Source organism: Podarcis muralis, chromosome 13 (assembly GCF_964188315.1).
Source record: "Podarcis muralis chromosome 13, rPodMur119.hap1.1, whole genome shotgun sequence".
In the NCBI taxonomy this organism is placed as follows: Eukaryota; Metazoa; Chordata; class Lepidosauria; order Squamata; family Lacertidae; genus Podarcis; species Podarcis muralis.
This window is the reverse complement of record NC_135667.1, coordinates 23,914,813-23,933,255: the sequence shown is the minus strand read 5'-3', so window position 1 is coordinate 23,933,255 and position 18,443 is coordinate 23,914,813. Positions and strand designations below refer to the sequence as shown.

The window sequence follows — 18,443 nt, the reverse complement described above, 5'->3', positions numbered from 1 at the left end:
TCATGCCACGGTGTAGGAGCAAAACATGTGTGTCTTTTTGTCTTTTGTTCTGGTGTGGCCAGAGCACGGGAGCCAAAATGAGACACCCAGGATTGGGATTCAGAAGCCAAGTTGGCTCCTGTAAATGTCACACTTAAGACAGAACAGTTGCATGGTATGCACTCTGCTTAAGGATAGTGTGTTTAGAGTAAGGTTACCAGATGTTTTTCAATGAATCCAGAGACACTTTTCAACTTCAGTGGATTTTGTATGGGGACTGATTTGTAAATCCGGGGACGGTCCCCGGGAAACGGGGATGTCTGGTAACTTTAGTTTAGAGCCCTGTTGGTGAAAACAGGATCTGAGACTCTTGGCTAAGATGCCAATGAGGGATACAGGCCAAGAAGGTAGGAGAAGAATTTATTTATTGATCTGAACTATAAAGCAACCATAAAAGTTATAAAACTACCAGGGAAGAAAGGGTGTGTAACAGTTAATTATTGAAAGGGAGCAAAGGTTGGATAAGCAGGCAGTTGAGAATTATATTTCCTTGTTTGCTCTCCTCCTCTGAATTCTGTGGTGACACACCCATCTGAGGCACAGTCGTAACCATTTTATTCGGATTCAGTGAAGGAACGATTAGTTAGAAATCTAGTCTCTGTCGTATTTGTCACTGACAACTCATCAGTTTCAGATATATTACTGTACCTTTTACCTTTTCGCTTCATGTAGTACAAAGAAGATCTTGACAAAGACATGGAAGGTGACTTGTTGCTGATTGGCTCTTGTGGTAGAAAGAGGGCCAATCCTTTCTACTCCAGCCACCTATACATCTACAGTAGAGCTAAGCCCGCCATTATTCAAATTTGATGCTACTGGATACCACCTGATCAGTATTACAGGTTGTTGCTGTTTTAATCCAATGAATGAAAAAGTCTAAAGGTATGGTTTGGAAGAAGCCATATGGATATGGATCAGAGGAATGGATTGTTGGCTCATATTTCAATTCATTTGCAAAATACATTGTCCAGTTCTGAGAATTAACTGTAAGTAGGAGAGGTCTTCAGGTATGGCAAACTGGTTTTTTATGTTATTTTTTATTATGAAAGATGATCCTGGTCTGTCTCTACTTTTAGAGTTGTTCACTAATTACACTTGGCAAGGTGATTTTTAATGTTTTAATAAAGCTAGGGGCAAAGGTGTGTTTGTGGGAGGGAGGGAGGGAGGGAGGGAGGGAGGGAGGGAGGGAGGGAGGGAGAAGGAGACCCACAGCACGATTTGAAAAGCTTTACGAAGAAGAATTAAACCTTTACAAAGATGAATTAAACTACTGTCTCCTATATTGGCTATACAAATCTACTGATACGCTTGTCAAAAACTACTCTGCTCTTTTTAAAAGTAATTCGATACTGCTATTTAGAAAGCACTCAAAACATCCTGAAAATATTTCTGAATATGACTGTAATATCCAGTGAATATCCGTTCGAGTCATATTTTTAGTCATTTGGAATTGCACACCCTGTCAGATATGTTAAATCTCTCAGAGTGCTTTTATCATGGAAAATTCCCAAATGATAAGAAATTTATTATTATTATTATTATTATTATTATTATTATTATTATTATTAGCCATCTGCTCCCACTGCATGGCTGCTGCTGGGTAGCTGTTGTTGCTGCTGCTGCATTGAAAGAAGCAGCCAGCTGAATAGACCCACCTCACTCACCCGCCATCTGACGAAAGATCAACTGTCTGTTGGCACTGGGCGAACATGGGGTCCAGTTTCCAGCTCTTTTCTTCTCTGCCCCCCCCCCCCCCCCCCCGCTACCTGGGGTTAGTTCTTATCTTCCTGGCTTGGGACCTCTGTGGTCTCCATCGCTCCCTTTTCTTTCCTGTTGGAGTCTGCTTATCTGACCCTGGCAGCCAGGCTTCTCCTCGAGGAGAAACACGAAAAAGGGCCTTAGATCATGATTGCGGGGTCCAGGTTGATTTCTATAGGGAGAGGCAGCCTTATGCATAGGATTGTGCAGTTGGCTGATGATGGAGATGCAGTTGATGCTGACGATAAACAGAGACTTAACCTCCACCTGCAAGGGCAACTTGTGGGCCCCCAGGGTGGGAAAAGAGGGAGCAAACACTCAAAACAAGATCGAGGTTAAGGATGAGGAAGAGGCAACACAGCTTTTAATTGGGAAGGAGTGTAAAAAAAATAAAATGCTAGTGAACCTGGAAATACCACATTTGTCACCCATTCTGTTGGGAAGTTTATCAGTTAACTGAAATCCAATTCTTAAAATTATTCTGTTCACAGACGATAATAGGCTTGTGTTGAGTAGTCAGGACACATTGCAAAGTCATGCATTGTTTAACCAACTCCCCCCCCCCCTCCTTTTATACTGCCAGAGATCTGGATGGCTGCCAGGGATTTGTCACCACAATGGAGAGACTAGTGAAGTCGATCTCTGTGGTTGGTGTTGTTATTATCAGTTATTTTGGATTATGGAGGAACGGTAAGAAGCAATTTGCTCTCCCCAGAAACACTGCTTGGTTTGTCATTATAGTTCTTATATACAGCATTCCCCAAAATTGTTTTCCCATAATAATGCAATTCTTACCTACCAGGACTTCGGGTGGATGGGGGACAGGGATGACACCATTTTATTATGCTGGTATTGAGATCACATAGACCTCAAACTAATTCCATCAGTCAAAGTTGCTGTTTTTATTTCCTTACAGCTGTTTATATTAAAGGAACTGTCAGCCCTGAAATTGTCCAAGTTGGCCAAGATGTGATATTGTGCTGCCAAGTAGAAGGCTGCACATCCTCCAGGCTACAAGTCCACTTATATAAGTGGGAAGGCTCCAAAAATCAAACCTTGTATATCCACAATAGCACAGAGCAGCAGTACAGCGTTCAAGAAAGCAACATAGCAGAGAACTACACTCACAAAGGATATTATGAGAATGGATTCCTTGAAGTGACTCTCCTCCAGGTGCAGCTAGCAAATGGTGGACAGTATGTGTGCTCCATGATGTGTGATGATGTCTATAAAGAAGATATTGTGGAGGTGACAGTAGAAGGTAACTATGAAGGCTTAGATGCTATCTCCCTAATCCTTGACTTGTGGAGACCTGGTTTATATTACTGAGATTAGGTAGACGTCTCAGAAGATTTAGGCTTCCAGCACCATTTTCCCCTTCTGCAGAGGCAGGGGACCTGTTACGAAGGTCCACCCTCAAAGACTGCTGGATCCAAATGGGTTGCAGATGGTTCTGAGGGATTTTCCAGCTGATATGACTGGCACCCCCTGGGTGATTTGCGAAATATGGGTGCCATTAATACAATCACTTCTGACCACCCTCTTCTGCTTCACATTATTATTATTTTATGGCCCTTCACTCTAAGATCCCAGGGTGGGTTACACCATGTTAAAAATAGTTTAAAATAACTTACTATCAGAGAAATATGATGGGTTCTAAAAATATACATTTCAAGTGTCAAAAGAGGTACATCTTCAGCATTCCCCAGAAGCTGTGTAATGAAGATGCTAGATACATCTCTGTGTAGAGGAAACTGCACAACTTAGGGGCTCCCACAAATTATGCCACCTCCTGAAGGTCTGGTGGTGGTTGAACAACCAATACCACTTTATACACCATTCTTAGCACCAGAGAGTGTCTGCAGGAGAGGAGGTGGCCTTTGAGACCTAATTTAGGTAAGGTTTGAAACGCTAAGGTGAATACCTTGAATTGGACCCAGAAACAAACTGCAAATTTTCCAAGTTAAATTTTAAAATTTTACCAAATGTTGTGTTTATGGGAAATGATAGCTTCAGCTTTATACACCTCTATTTTCCACTCATTTCCTAGTATAGCTGTGCTATCACAAGTATGAACTACTGTGCGAGTGTATGTAAAGTATGAGTTATTAACATAAATGAATGTTTTCCAGGTTTAATTAATGTTGCTGTTGGGGATGTTGCCATTCTTCCATGCCAGATGATTGAGACCTATTATCCCTCTCATCTGGAACTGCAGTGGAGAAGAAGAAGCCCTGGGAAAAGCAGGACCATCTATTCTTACCAGCTTTATTGGGATACCTGCCCATCAGTTTGTTATGTAGACAAATTTATTGCTAGGTGCCCTTATTCAAATGGACCCAAGAGCCAAGTATGGCTTAGGAAGAATTACAAACTAAAGGCAGAGGTGTTGAAACACAATAATCTTGGGGATGGAAATATTTCCCTGAAACTAAATAACATTCAGAAGGAAGATGCAGGGAGATACGAATGTTCAGTGAACTCTAACTTGCGGCGCAAAGTGGTGATCTACAAGCTTGATGTGAGAGGTAAATAATACCAATGTCAGAAAGAAAGAAAGAATCAAGGGAAAGGGTTTGGTAATAACACCTTTTTCCTGCTTTGCTTGCAGGAGAAGTAACTGGGATTACATGAAAAATAACTGGGGTCTTTGCAGGCAATTTCAAAGCCTTGTTTTGGTAATAGTCAAGATTAAATGGCACACTAGCACTATTTTAAGAGTATTTGCTATGAGTTGTATGTTATAACTGATAATTCTAAAATCATGAGTGCTTGTGAAAATGATCACAAAAGTGTGACTATGAACATCCTCCAGTTTTGCATCAATAGTCTACTGGTCAATATTTGCATCTGCCATAAATGGTCCTGTTTTTGAATAGTGTAATCCTGTATCAGTCTACTCAAAAGCAACCCATTGACTTCAATGAGACTTACTTCCAAGTAGATGTGGATAGGATTACATCTTGACCTTAAAGGTAAAGGGACCCCTGACCATTAGGTCCAGTCGTGACCAACTCTGGGGTTGCGGCGCTCATCTCGCTTTATTGGCCGAGGGAGCCGGCGTACAGCCAGCAGGACTAAGACAGCTTGACCTTACAATCCTATTAATGATTAATCTGATGTGTGTCCATTGATTTTAACTGAACTTGTTCTAGACTCAAGTGGCAATTTTACACACACCTGAGAATCAGTTCCATTTAAATCAAGAGACTTTGCTGGAAGTATGCATTTATTCAGTCATTTATTTGCTAAGAGGTGAGGGGTAAATGAAGTCCAATAATATTTCTTATTACCTTTTCAGCCTTTGTAGGTGTTTCAGTTGTCAGCAATGTTAATCCTAATATTGGCAGAATTGGACAAGATGTAATATTACATTGCCAAGTAAGAGGATGCAAATCTTCCAGGGTGCAAGTGCAATTATATAAGTGGGAAGGCTCAAAAAATCACACATTGTACATCCACAACAGCACAAACCAGCACAGGGTTGAAGAAAAAAGCACAAGAGAGAGTGATGAGAATGGCATTCGCAAAGGATACTATAAGAATGGGCTCCTTGAAGTGACTCTTCTTAATGTGCAACTAGCAGACAGTGGCCAGTATGTTTGTGCCACAACATGTGATGATGTCTACAAAGAAAATATTGTGGAGGTGACAATAGAAGGTAATTATGAAGGCTTAGATGTTAAGAACTTCCATAATTCTTCTCTTTTGCTCAGCACAAACTGTAACCCACTGATTTCCTAAAATGTGCATTTGATAAAGTTTCCCTCCTAAATGCATTTGGGGTTGCAGTAAACACTTCTTCCTTTTTAGGACTGGGAGGTTTTTTTTTAATTGTTTATTTATTTAAAAATTACATCCTGCTTTTCACTATCTCAGGTTTCAAAGCAGTTCACAGCAATAAAATGCACACTATAGAAAATTCAAAACCTAAATGAAACCTCCAAAATTAAAAACCTCAAGTATCTAAAATCTTAACAACTTAAGTTTCCTTTCTCCTCTTTCTTTGCCTGTTAGTGGTGCTATTCCAGTTTTGTTGGTGGTTTTCTACCGCAATCATGTCCTGGTGTGGCCATGAATCTGTAGAGGACCTCATTTTTCTGTGAGGGCTTCAGGAGATGTTTCCAAAGGGGTAATGACAGAAAAAGAGGTTCTGGACTCACCATGAACGCTTTCCTTGTTCTCTTATGATGGCAATGGAGCCCACCTGAGAAGTGTCAGAAACTTTCAATACATGACTTGATTTTTAAAAGTGGAAAACTGAAGAAGAAAAAAAATATAACTTCTTCTCAGACCACCTTGTATGACTTCTGTGGCACCCAATGGAACATCTGCCCTGCTCCTGAATATGGATAGTGTTTTTGAATGTGGCCAAAGGGAAATGGAGGGGCCAAAGCTTCATGTAAGTTCTAGAAGGAAGAGACCTAAGACACATTCCAAGATGAACTCTGAGCTTGTATGAGCCTCTGAAAACTCTGCTTCTGGTGAGGCAATGGAAGGAAATTTAATTAAGCCTGCTTTTTGTCTTTTAGAAGTGCCTGTCCAAAGTGCTGAAGTCTGGAAGTTCTGTATCTTTGCTTTCCTAGGTAAGTTTCCTTACATGAATGGAGTAGGTATGAAATTCATTAAAATGCAGTGTTATGAACTGTGACATATTTATTTATTAAAATATGTTTTGAGCTAGATAATTAAAAATAAGAGGTGGTGCTTTCCTTTCATTGTGTCAGCCGGTCTTCAAATCTATTTATTGCTTTAAGTAAGAAATAGGTTTACCCCATTTCTATTTGACAGAACAAGCCCACAGGGCTATGACCATCTCCAATCTTTGACCCTTTCTGTTACTGCTGTGAGGGATCAAAAGATAAGTGTAAGGATGGAGGAGGAATCCATTTTTAATGGATTTAAGCACAGAATTTGGGGCTTCTGACCTCTTCAGGCTTTGCCCTTATTGGAAGGTCTCTTTCATCATGTGCTTGTTTATGCTGCTGGTGCATTGTCCTTTTTTCAAAGCTAGATTAGTTACCAAGGCTGTATGCGTGTGTGTACACACACACACACACACACACACACACCCCAATCCAGGGCCTCTGGAAGTAGGTGAAATGCTGCTTCAGGGTAGGGCTTTGGGAAGAAGAAGTAGTGGCCAGGCAGGATTGATAAGTAGGGAGTGAAAGCCTGCACCCCAAATCAAATGGCATCCACCATCACCTCCCCACCTTCTGCCTGGAAAATGGGAAGTTGCTGCTAGTCAGGTAGGTTCCCCCTACTCACTTTTCATTGCCTCCCTTTCCCACCCAATGCCTGTCTTTCCTTTCTGCCTGTTGGGTTACCCCCTGACATCCCTGGATCCCTCAGGGCCACCCAACCCCCAGACTTGAGCAACACTTGGATTCTACTGAAACTGACCCAATTCAGTTCCAAACATGGCTGATTGCAGTGCACAACCCTATTAATGCACAGTTTAAAATACATATCAAAGAGTCTAGCCCAGGGGTCAGCAAACATTTTCAGCAGAAGGCCATTCCATTGTCCCACAGACCTTGTGGGGGGCCAGACTATATTTTGTGGAAAAAATGAACGAATTCCTATGCCCCACAAATAAGCCAGAGATGCATTTTATATAAAAGCACGCATTCTACTCATGTAAAAACACCAGTCAGGCCCCACAAATAACCCAGAGATGGATTTTAAATAAAAGGGCACATTCTACTCATGTAAAAACACCAGTCAGGCCCCACAAATAACCCAGAGATGGATTTTAAATAAAAGGGCACATTCTACTCATGTAAAAACACGCTGATTCCCGGAGTGTCCGCGGGTTGGATTTAGAAGGCGATTGGGCCGGATCCGGCCCCTGGGCCTTAGTTTGCCTACCCATGGTTTAGTCGCACACATGCTTTTATAATTATTAGTGCATAAATGTTTATATACAGTTATATGAATTGTTGTATGTACCTGTTTCTGTGCTGGTCATTTTAGGAAACCTTAAGTGCATATGCATATGATAATGCCTATTGTCTGCTAGATTTTTTTTGTATTTTTATTAGTACTGTTAATGAAAACCCAAGAAACAGGGCAAAGATCCATGTGAATAAGCTCAAAGTAATTCCATCCCTATTTAAATGTTCTTTGTCTTGTAAATAGCACTTTTTAAAATAAAAAGAATAATCTTTTCATTTATTCTCAGCTTTCCTCTTCATAGTAAGTTGGCGTATTTTTAGAAAGCTAGGTGAGTTAATGTTCTCATTTGTTTAAGTGTCTGTGGGGTTTTTTTAAACTTCTTAAATATACTTGCAGTGTTTTTGCCCTACCTTCAATTATGAACTAATATCAGAGACAAGGCCTAATCCTTTCTTAATAGTAGCCACTACAATTCTAGGACACAGAAAGCTATGGAGTGATTTTCTTCCAAGCGGCAGGAGATGCATTTTGTAACAGTGAACAGTGCTTGAAACTGATATGGGAAGTTGCTTTCCTTCAGATATTTGAAACCCAAGTTGTTTAGGGCTTTAAGAATCAGTCTTTCAACTGAGCTCAGAAATGAATAGTCAGCCAACAGAGTTATTTCAAGATTAAAGGAATGTGACTCCATATAGCTGAACCAATGTGAGGATAAGTTTATACTGGCAACAAATTGGCATTAGCCACCTTGGTGTTGGTATCATACTTGGTTTTTCGGTCAAAGGTGTATCAACTAGGTACAGGCCGATTTGGATTCAGCTGGTCAAACATAGAAAATATTCAAGGAAAACAACAGTAGCCCATTCAAATAGCACCTATACTTGAAGTAATCACCCCATAACCAGAAGGGGAGGGTATTAGAAAGCTTGTATACTTGTAAAGGCTCTTACAAGAAGGGATGTTTATTACGACACCTCTGGAAGTCGAGGCACATGGTACTATTCAGGATGGGAGCAGGGCAATGTGGTGAAGAAGAAGAGGGAAGCACTGGGTTATAGTGGGTGGCCAATGATACAATTCAGTAGTTAACACTGAGACAGGCCCTCCTTGCAGACTTCAATTGCAATAGATGTGTAGAAAGGAAAGACAAACATAATCCATGATTTAATGCAGCCATTTTATTTTTGAAAACAATCTGTTTATTCCAATAAAATCACTGTGTTTGTGTGCATGTGGTTTGCAGAAACAATTGCTCCCAGTCAAAGCAAAGTGTAACATTTGTTTCTATGTTTCTCTCAGTGAAATAAATACATAGCAAACTCCAATGGCTGGATCTGCATGTCACAGTAAGCCACAGTTAATGGTTTACTCATTGGCAAATAGATCACTCCTACTTTGCTCCTCCCACCACCATTAATGAGGGGGAACCATGGTTCTCTCTTGTCTTGGTGTTTTGCCCAAACTAGGCATCATGGTTTGATTCACTCAAACAAACCACAATCAGGAAGCTAAGAATAAACCTTGACTTCCATCAGGAAATGGTATGGAGGAAAAGCGATTAAATATTCCCTTCCCTGCTGTGATTACTCACAGTTGCTGTGAAGTTTTGTAAGAAGTGAGATAACTGAATCATGGCTTCCCTCTGTTACTTCTTCTTGGGCTCTGATTGTGTTAGGATGTGTGGTTTATTATTTCAAAATATCTACCTCACATGAAACCTTTGATTTCTTTGCAGAAGAATTAAAGAAAGGCAATGGTAAGTCTTGTAATAGATTCCACCTTTTAAACCATCAGTTGGTACTGAAAGAAACATATCACAAATCTCATGCTGTTCTTGCTGATAAATTTTTCATTTTAAAATTCATATGAAAAGCAAATATATCTTACCTTGCAGAACAGTTAAAGACAGAAAATGGTAAGTAGCAAAAACTTTTCAAACAAAATATTGCTGCACCTCACCCCAATCTTGGAGCTGTGAGAGATTCCAGGGGTTCCAGTCACTTACCCAGTGTTTGGTTTCCTTGGAATGAGTGACTGCAGAGACTGTGGTGTCTTAATGATATATGGTATACATCCTGAGCCTACGATGGAGAGGCTCATAGCATTAACATCCCAGAATGTTTTGCTTCTCCCATGCTTCTCCCACAGCTTTGGATTCAAACAGAAATCAGCCATGGCTCTGATTCTCTGGCTTCTTCCTGCTTCTAGCCCAACTCTCTCACACAACTCAACTCCTGCTCTTGTCTGCTATTGTCCTTCTCACTACCAACCAAGTGTGGGAGAGGACCCACCCATTTCCCCTCTGGCATAGAGCAACTTCCTTTCTTATGCTATCAATCTACACTTATAGGCAATTATGGTCCTTGTCTGGCTAATTCAACAAATGGGATCCTTCATTAGATTTTAACATTTGCTGGAACCAGGAATTAGAAGGCGCTCGAGCATCATACAGCCTAACCTCACCACCAACCTCACAACAATATTACTTAGGTATCCTAGAAGGATCTCTCTCTCTCTCTCTGTCTCTCTCTCTCTCTCTCTCTCTCTCTCTCTCTGTGTGTGTGTGTGTGTGTGTGTGTGTAAGGAAATATGTATTGCAAATTAGATTTACAGATGCCATAACATGATTTTTAAATTTGTTGTTAAGATAAAACCATATATGTTCTCCTTTCTAGAAAAACTAAGGGGAGAAATGAAGGCAAAAACAGGTAAGCGAATCTCTCCTTTCTTAGTTTGGAACTTACTCTTCAAGTAAAACTAAGTTTTATTCAGAGTAATTGCCTAGCATAGTCGTGATCATTCTTTTCAAAGTGTCTGCTCCGAGGAAAACTTAAATACCACCCATTATTTTTCCACTTCTAAAGAAGGTAACTTCTAAATCACACATTGCCAAAATAGCCTTGTCAGTAAGTATGTGCCAAATTAATGCTTCTCATGCTATAGCCCTTTAAGAAATTACCCACCCCCAATCGGGGGGGGGGGGGGCTATTCAGAAAGGAAGCTTCTTCCTTGAACTTTAATGAAAGCTTTCGTCCAGCAGCTTCAGTGTGGGGAGGATTATTGTCATCAGGGTGCAATATGGAGAGAAATGCGTTAAAGCTCTGCTTCATGCATCACAGTTCCGATTCCTTCCATCACAACTACTATTTAAAGAACAGATCAGGCATATTCAATACTTACACACATTTCACATAGCATTTAAGACATATTCAGAAGTTCTCCTCGCACCTTAACTGGATTAATGATTTTACTAGCTCTACCACTGTGCCAGTTTACACATGTGTGTAAACTCACCTGTTCCGTGTATATTTACAGAGATGCTTTTTGGGAGATCTTAAATCTGGAGATCATTGCATACCATGGTAGTTATTTCAGTGTGCCAAAACACTTTTAATCACTTGGGGGAATTAGGAAAAAACATTGTAAATTCAAATACCTTTTAATTCTAACAACCCAAAGGACTGACAATCCATTAAATGGCTTTGAGAGTGGAGGTGCTATGCAATGCTACCAAAATTGCCAGTTAATGCAAGATAATACACAGGCAACGCAAACCCTTATTGCCTAAACAAATAGCTTACCTATCTAGCTGTTTTGTATAATAGAGATCAAGTCAGAGCCCCAAAAGTCTAATGGTTCCTGTACAATATGTGGGAAGGTAGTTCAACACATCAAGCAGGGCTGCACTAGAGACCTAGATGCACAAGGGGAAATTTGGAGGCAAATGACGGTTTAGACAGCACAAGAATAGAAAGACTGTGAGATTCAGAAAATTTTGCTTCCCTGGCTCCATGTGACAAGGCAGTGTGCAGTCCATGGGTACCATATCAAAGTACTCTTGTGACACTTGGTATGAAAAGTTGGACCGCCTTGCACTAGACAGCCCACCATTTTGGTGGCATTATTTGAGCATAATTTTTTTTTCCCATTTCAAGATAACAGAATGAGAAATCTCATTGTCTTTCAGCTTTCAACCAGTGAATCAATCAACTTATTATTTCACTTATTCTATGTTTCTCATTATGTCAAACAAACACATTTCAAGCTCCTGATTTATTGGGAAGCATGTTTTTAGTTTTAAACTTGTACTTCATCTGAGAAATAACTTTTTTCCTTTGCAGAACAATATGAAGAAGGAAAGGAACAATTGGAGATGGTTAAAGGTGAGTCTTATGTAATGTTTTGCACATTTGTGGACAAAATACATTCTTTAGGAGGCACGGGGAATGAAAAGGTTATCCTTTTTATTTTTAAAAGTGCAATTTACAAGAACCATAGAAACTTAAATGTCTCACCCTCTTCCTCTTAATTGTTTCCTTTGCCATACTGCAATGCAGTGTGTGTGTAACCTCACCATGCCAACAATTATTATGTGGACATTTGCATCTTCACTGCTAGATCTTCTAAAAATTCAGCTATGGTTGTCATCCTTCCTCACGTAATGTTTTTGTTTGTTTCTTTACATACAGAAATATTAGCTGCCCACTTACACAAAGGTGAGAATAACAAATACTTTTTAAAATTCACATGGTTTGATAAATGAAAAATAGGGTTGTTGTTTTTAAGCAACACAAAATAACAAGCAAGCAAGGCATACACTGGTAGTAATCTGGAATTCTAATTTGTTTCATAGAGGTTTTCCAGATGATTCTTTAAAGGGAAGAGGGATAAGCAGTGATGAAAGAGGAGTAAAGTTTGGCATCGCAATGAAGGGGGAGTGAAGCTCAGCATGGGGAAAATATATTCACTCTCCTCCTTGTGTCTGATGCTGATCTTCATTCGCCATTTCTTTATCATGCTGATCTTCACTCCCGTCCAATTTTGATATTCCCCAAAGAGTCTATGTTGTCCTTCAGTTCTTCTGGAGGGTTGGGGACAGAGGTACACAATTCCTGGGCCTGCAAGTATGCTGAGGATTGCAGCAGAATTACATACATGGGTTGAATTGCTTTTTGAAACAAGCTTTGTTTAATTCTCTTGGATTGAAATTTGTATTTTCCATAATATGTCACAATGCCATGTAGCAGCAGATGTGTGTGTAACCCAGAAAGGGATGCTGGTGTCCTCAAAGAGTAACATAAAGCAACCCTCCAGTCTGTGCATTTTTTGTTCAGCCCTTTCCTTTCCTTTCCTTTGCAGCTGATGTGATCTTGGACCCCAGGACAGCTCACCCAAAGCTAAAAGTGTCCGAAGATGGCAAAAGCGTTTGGAACACAGGAACTGTTTCTCAGGTTTCTGACTGGGAGGAGCGGTTTGACTCCCGCACATTCATTCTGGCAAAACATGGATTTTCAGAAGGCAAACATTACTGGGTGGTGGAGATTGGTCAGAAGAAAACCTGGGACTTGGGTGTTGCCTCTGCAGCCGCTTCTAGAAAGGGGGAGATCACCCTGTCTCCTGAGAATGGCTACTGGGTCATAGGATGTGATGATGGGAAAGATTACTGGGCTCGGACAGAGCAATGGACGCGCCTGAAAGTGAATGGAAAGCTTACAAAATTAGGAATATTCTTAGATAAATCAGCTGGAAGCTTATCTTTTTATGATGTCTGCAGACATAGGAAATTGCACACTTATAAAACACTTGGTGTTGGGGAGCTTTATCCCTTCTTCTATATAGGCTCTGTAACTAATCAGCCATTGAAAATTGTGTAATATTTGAAAGAAAATGAGATTGTGGAGAAAAAAATGAAAACAAATTCCACAGATAGCTGAGAATTAATTAGCACAGGTCTTTAGTTTAACCATGATTTTTTCTTTCTTTCTCATATTGGTGTCAGAGAATAAAAGACTCGGAATAGAAGTAATGTTACAAGTGACTGCGCTGTGTACAGTCTCCTTCCCCAACCAATTTTGTGGCTCTAATCCAGAGCCCCTAGGTAAAGCAACCTTTCCTTAGCCAGCCCAGAAACCCATCCCAAATTAGTTTGGGAAGGGGCTAATTTTTAATCAGGGTAAAAAAAAAAATCCTAAATAAATACAGAGCTGGGAGGATGACAGGTGAAGGAGACATTACATCTGAGAACTGGGGATCAATTCTGCACCTTTATTAAGTGTCTTCTCTGATTGCAAAGCAGCATTGCTGCCTTTGCTCAAAAGTTGTCAAGCAAGGGGAGCAATCCTGCAGGGCAAGTCTTCAGGAAAGAAGGACAGTTAGGTTACATAGGGCAAGAAAGAGATTCAGGTGGCATCTTCCTTTTTCTGGTATGGTGCAGACAGTGGGCAGATAGATCTTTGCCTTTTGTGGGTTTTCCTAAATGATGCCTGCTCATCTTCCAGCTTGATGCCTTGCCCCCTGACAGCCCTGGATCACTCTGGGCCATCCAACCTGACCCACAGTGATTGGCAGCTGAGTTAACCCATGCTGTTCTTGCTGATAAAATTTTCTTTTTAAAATTAATATGAAAAGCAAATATATATTTTATGTCTTTGACACCTGAATTTTTCTAAACAGGCCTGATTTGTCTCAGGACTTTATACACAGCCCCAACAAATGTCTTTGTCTTTACCAAAGTGTTCAAGTCTCATCTATTTTCTCAGGCTTTTAACTCTTGATCTGGTTTTTGTTGTTGATTAATTATTTCTAGGTCACTCTGATAACCCGATTAAGGAGTTGGTTATATATTTTCAAAATGAATAAATATATTGAATGTTTTCATTACTTTCTTTAGAATTTTGTATAACTAATTTTGACATATATCCGTATTAAAAACTGTAGTATAAAAAAAATCCTCATATGAACCCAATCAGAGCAATCCAAATAGGGATATTTCTAAATATGTTGTTCAGAAGTCTGTCTTTGCATGATGTCCACAGAGGTGGACTGGATGATGGCCAATAAACTGGGCTTGAATCCTGGGAAGGCAGAGGTTCTTTGTTTGGAACACTCCCATATTTAGGAACTTGGCAAGTTGCATGTTCTGGATGGGTTGCACTCTCTCTGTACTCCTGGATACACCTTTGTCACTAGAAGTCTAAGTGTTCTCTGTGACTAGGAGTGTCTTTTACCAGCTCTGTGTGGTTTACCAACTACAGCTGTTCTAGGGATAGCCTGATCACTAGAGTCCATGTGTTGGTAACTTCAAGGCTGGATTACTGTAATGCCTTCTGTGTTGGGATGCCCTTGAGTCTGATTTGGAAGCTCAAGCTAGTGCAGAAAGCTGACTGGCTGATGACACATGACAACATTGTTAAAACAGCTGCACTAGATTTCTGCTTACTACCAAGCCAAGTTCAAGGTTCTTGTATTAATGTACAAAGCCTTGAACAATTTATGTCCAGGGTACCTGAGAGATGACCTGAACCCTTATATTCCAACTTGTTCACTGAGATTGTCTGCAGGAGTGCTATTTGTCATTCCCAAGTTGATGGGGGTTCGTTTACAACAAGAAGAAAACAAGACATTTTGTCATTGGCCCAAACATTAGTCTTTCCACAGGAGGTTTGCCAAATTGAACTTGAAATACAGATATAATAACAAAGTAAGAGCTCGCCTCCCCCTATGACTATTAATCTCTGCAACTCAGTCTGTCTCATAATGGCGGATCCCAATTAAATAGTGCATCACAGGAGAGTCTTTTATCTTCTTCCAAATATTTCAAAGAACAAAGGCTTTAGTTAATATTATTATTTCCACACAGTTTATATTTTCCTAACTCACTTGCTATAGATAATGTAGACGGTTCTTCTGGGGGGGGGGGTTGTTAGGTAGTATCGTAGTAGGAAAAGAAAAAGTTTTATCCCCCCTCCTTTCCATTCCGTTTCAACATACGAGCTTAGATGTTATTCTTTGATGTTATCTTTCTTCCAGTCCGTCACTCTTGGCATCTCAGTGGCTGTCTTAATTAGCAGATTAAATACCCTTTCTTCGCTTGAAGCATGTCCATAATTCTTAAATCCAATCTCTTATCTAAACAAATGGAACTTGGAGCGCTCACAGAGACAGCGTCCAGGAGATCTGAGCTCCCTTGAGGGCTTTCCATCCAGTGCCCCCACCCCCTCCTTCTTTACGAACTCAGGGGTGGTTTGTAGGCAGCCACAGATGAGACTGCATCTTCCCTTCCACCGGGAAGAATTTGGGAGGCTGGTTACTCCCATTACAGCCTCTAAATTACCTCGTGTGAGTTGGAGAGATGGTATTGTCGGCCATCTTCTGTGGCACCCCTAGCGGAGCCCCCTCCCAGTGGCATAGCGTGGGTTGTCAGCACCCGGGGCTAGGCAAGTAATTTGCGCCCCCTATCCCGTGGATTTTAGCACTCAAGTGCGAGCGAGCGCCCCCCCCCAAGATGTTGCGCCTGGCCCCCCTGCACCCCCACGCTACGCCACTGCTTCAGGCCCCCCAATAAAACATTTGAGGGGGCCAGTCCCCCAGTTGATGGGCATTGCCAATGTGATCAACTATGCAGGGTGGGGTTTACTTGCCTCCCCCCCAATATCATACTGTATTCATGTTGGCACCCCTGATGAACTCAGCGGGGCTTACTTCTGCCCCGCAAGCCTTTGCACCTCCGCGTCTCCTTTCCTCTCTATATGTAAGAGGGTGAAGGTCAGGCTGGCAGCGCAAATAAGGGCCCCGCTGCTGAAGGCCTCGCCCGCCATGACCTCCTGGTCCACGGACAGGGCAAGAAAGTGCCTTTTCCTTGGGGGGGGGGAGTCTTAAATTTCAAACCATTATTATTATTATTATTATTATTATTATTATTATTATTATTAATATCTAATGTGCGTGGTTTCTCTACCTCCACCGACGACTCGCCACGTGCAAGGAGGAAGGCAGGCTCCCTTCACCTCCCCGTCCCCTCAAGGGAAAGGGAAAATGACGTGAGGAAAAGCGACGCGGGACAGCGAGCGAGGTTCTCCTCAGAGCCTTTTCCCGCCGCCCCCTCGCAAGACAGCCCTGAAGCCGAGCGCGGAGTGAGGGGCGGGGCCCGGCGGAGTCTTGCTGCCCCCCAACGCCTCTCGAGGCGGCATGAGGGGCACCGCGTCAAGGGCGCCCGTGGGTGCAGCGGAGGCTCCTGTCAGGGCACGAGGCGGGCCCGGCGCTCTCCCCCACCCACCCCGTATGCCCACCCATATCCCGCTCAGGAGGGGCCGGTGGGCTGGCAAGCGCCTCACAGCAGCAGCACCAGAGAGGGAGAGAAGTCCGCCTCCCCCCGCTGCCGCCTCTTCATCACCAGCAGCAACTTCCCTGCCCGGCTCCCCGCCGCCACCGCTCCTCCTCTCCTCCCGGGGACGATGCTCTGGCTCCTCAGCGGCAGCTCCCGAGCCGTGTCCCCGCGGCGCCTCCGCTCCCCCGGGCTCCCCTTCGCCGCCTGACTCCTGCTGCACTACCTGGGGGCAGCGCCCATGGCCAGGGCTTCCTCCTTCCCGAGACATGGGGCTCTGCTATAGCCTGTGCCCGAGGCTGTTCTGCGACTCCAGAGGCGGCGAGCGCGCCCCCCCAGATGTTGCGCCCGGTGCAGCAAGCCCCCCCTGCACCCCCCACGCTACACCACTGCCCCCTCCTTATTCTCTTCCTGTTGGCCCAGATAAGTGTGAGTGGCAGTGGAATGACAAATGCAAGAGAAGACCATTGGAAATTTGATAGTTTGCTCGGGAGTCAGATCAACAGTTATTACAGGGTTAGCATTTTAGACACCGAGGAACTCTGCACCAGCCATCTCCAATAACTCCATCTCACCCAAATCTTGGTAAAGGGAAACACAGCTGATTTGCAGATCCTACAGTGGTTGTTGGAGAACCTAAGACACTTACCAAAAGTGCCCAGCTTAAAAGTATTGGTCTGAACTGTCACTATCCCTAACTCTGGTGCAAACCGTATATTGTATTTCCTCTCCTCTGTATTGCTGCTGACATCTATTAGATTATAATCAGATATCTAGAATTAGAATTAAATACAAAAAGTTATAATCGGTGGCAACTGATAACGTTTTGAGTTGCCAGGCCTGCAATTTTTAACCTTCTTGTTTTCACCACAGTAGAGCTTCTACAATGCTTATTTAGTGTGCATATTTCCATTGAAATAAATAAATAAATAATTGTGTGCACATATTTGGACAAGGGAAGACCGTCCATGTAAGCGGGCCCAAGTATGATTTTCAGACAAGAGTGATTCCATATATAAAGCTTATCACAAGACTTTTTTTTTTAATTTGTGTATCCCTTGTCAACAAGCTAAGCACACCAATGTTTTAAAATGTGTGTGGAACACTTGCTTCCAGTTGCATGCAGTTCTCCTCTCTACCAAAATCAATTTAACTTTTCAATATCCAAAACACTTTCTCCCTTCTAGATTAAAAGAACAAAAGTATTTCAACCAATTAATGAAAAGCAATGGATTTCAAAAGGCACAGATCTCAAATCCCTCACATTGTGTTCTGCTTGCTTCTGGATCAGGAATACCCCTCCCTTTTCATTTAGTGGGAGTCTGCAGCACACATCTACACCCAGTGTCTAGTTAGGGACTCTCTTTGCTCTTTAGGATTAAGGTGTCTGTACTTGCTGTACGAAGCAGCATCAATCTGCATTGCCTCTTTTCATTTCCATGTAATAACCAATATTTCCCTATGCGGCGATCACACAGGGCCCCCGGACGTTTGACAGTCTATTGACGCTGTGCCACCACTGTGATTGCTTTCTTTGCTGCTACCACCCCGTTTCTCTCGGGGACACATGGAGACCAGACAGTTGTTAACATTAACAAATGATCAAGTTTATTTTTAAATGCAGAACAAGCTTATGGTTTTA

The 18,443-nt window shown here is 42.0% G+C and overlaps 1 protein-coding gene across 1 annotated transcript; it reads left to right on the top strand.

Annotated features, from left to right (window-relative positions):
- Window positions 1–556: 556 nt before the first annotated feature.
- On the top strand, window positions 557–14,351 carry LOC114581811 (butyrophilin-like protein 8). The gene is given in 12 exon segments (XM_077917211.1): window positions 557–1,025; window positions 2,381–2,487; window positions 2,714–3,058; window positions 3,930–4,325; window positions 5,099–5,458; window positions 6,330–6,383; window positions 7,961–8,026; window positions 9,434–9,454; window positions 10,374–10,406; window positions 11,820–11,861; window positions 12,168–12,194; window positions 12,838–14,351. Coding segments are annotated over 11 exon segments (1,932 nt in total). The 5' UTR covers window positions 557–1,025; window positions 2,381–2,414; the 3' UTR covers window positions 13,353–14,351.
- Window positions 14,352–18,443: the final 4,092 nt, after the last annotated feature.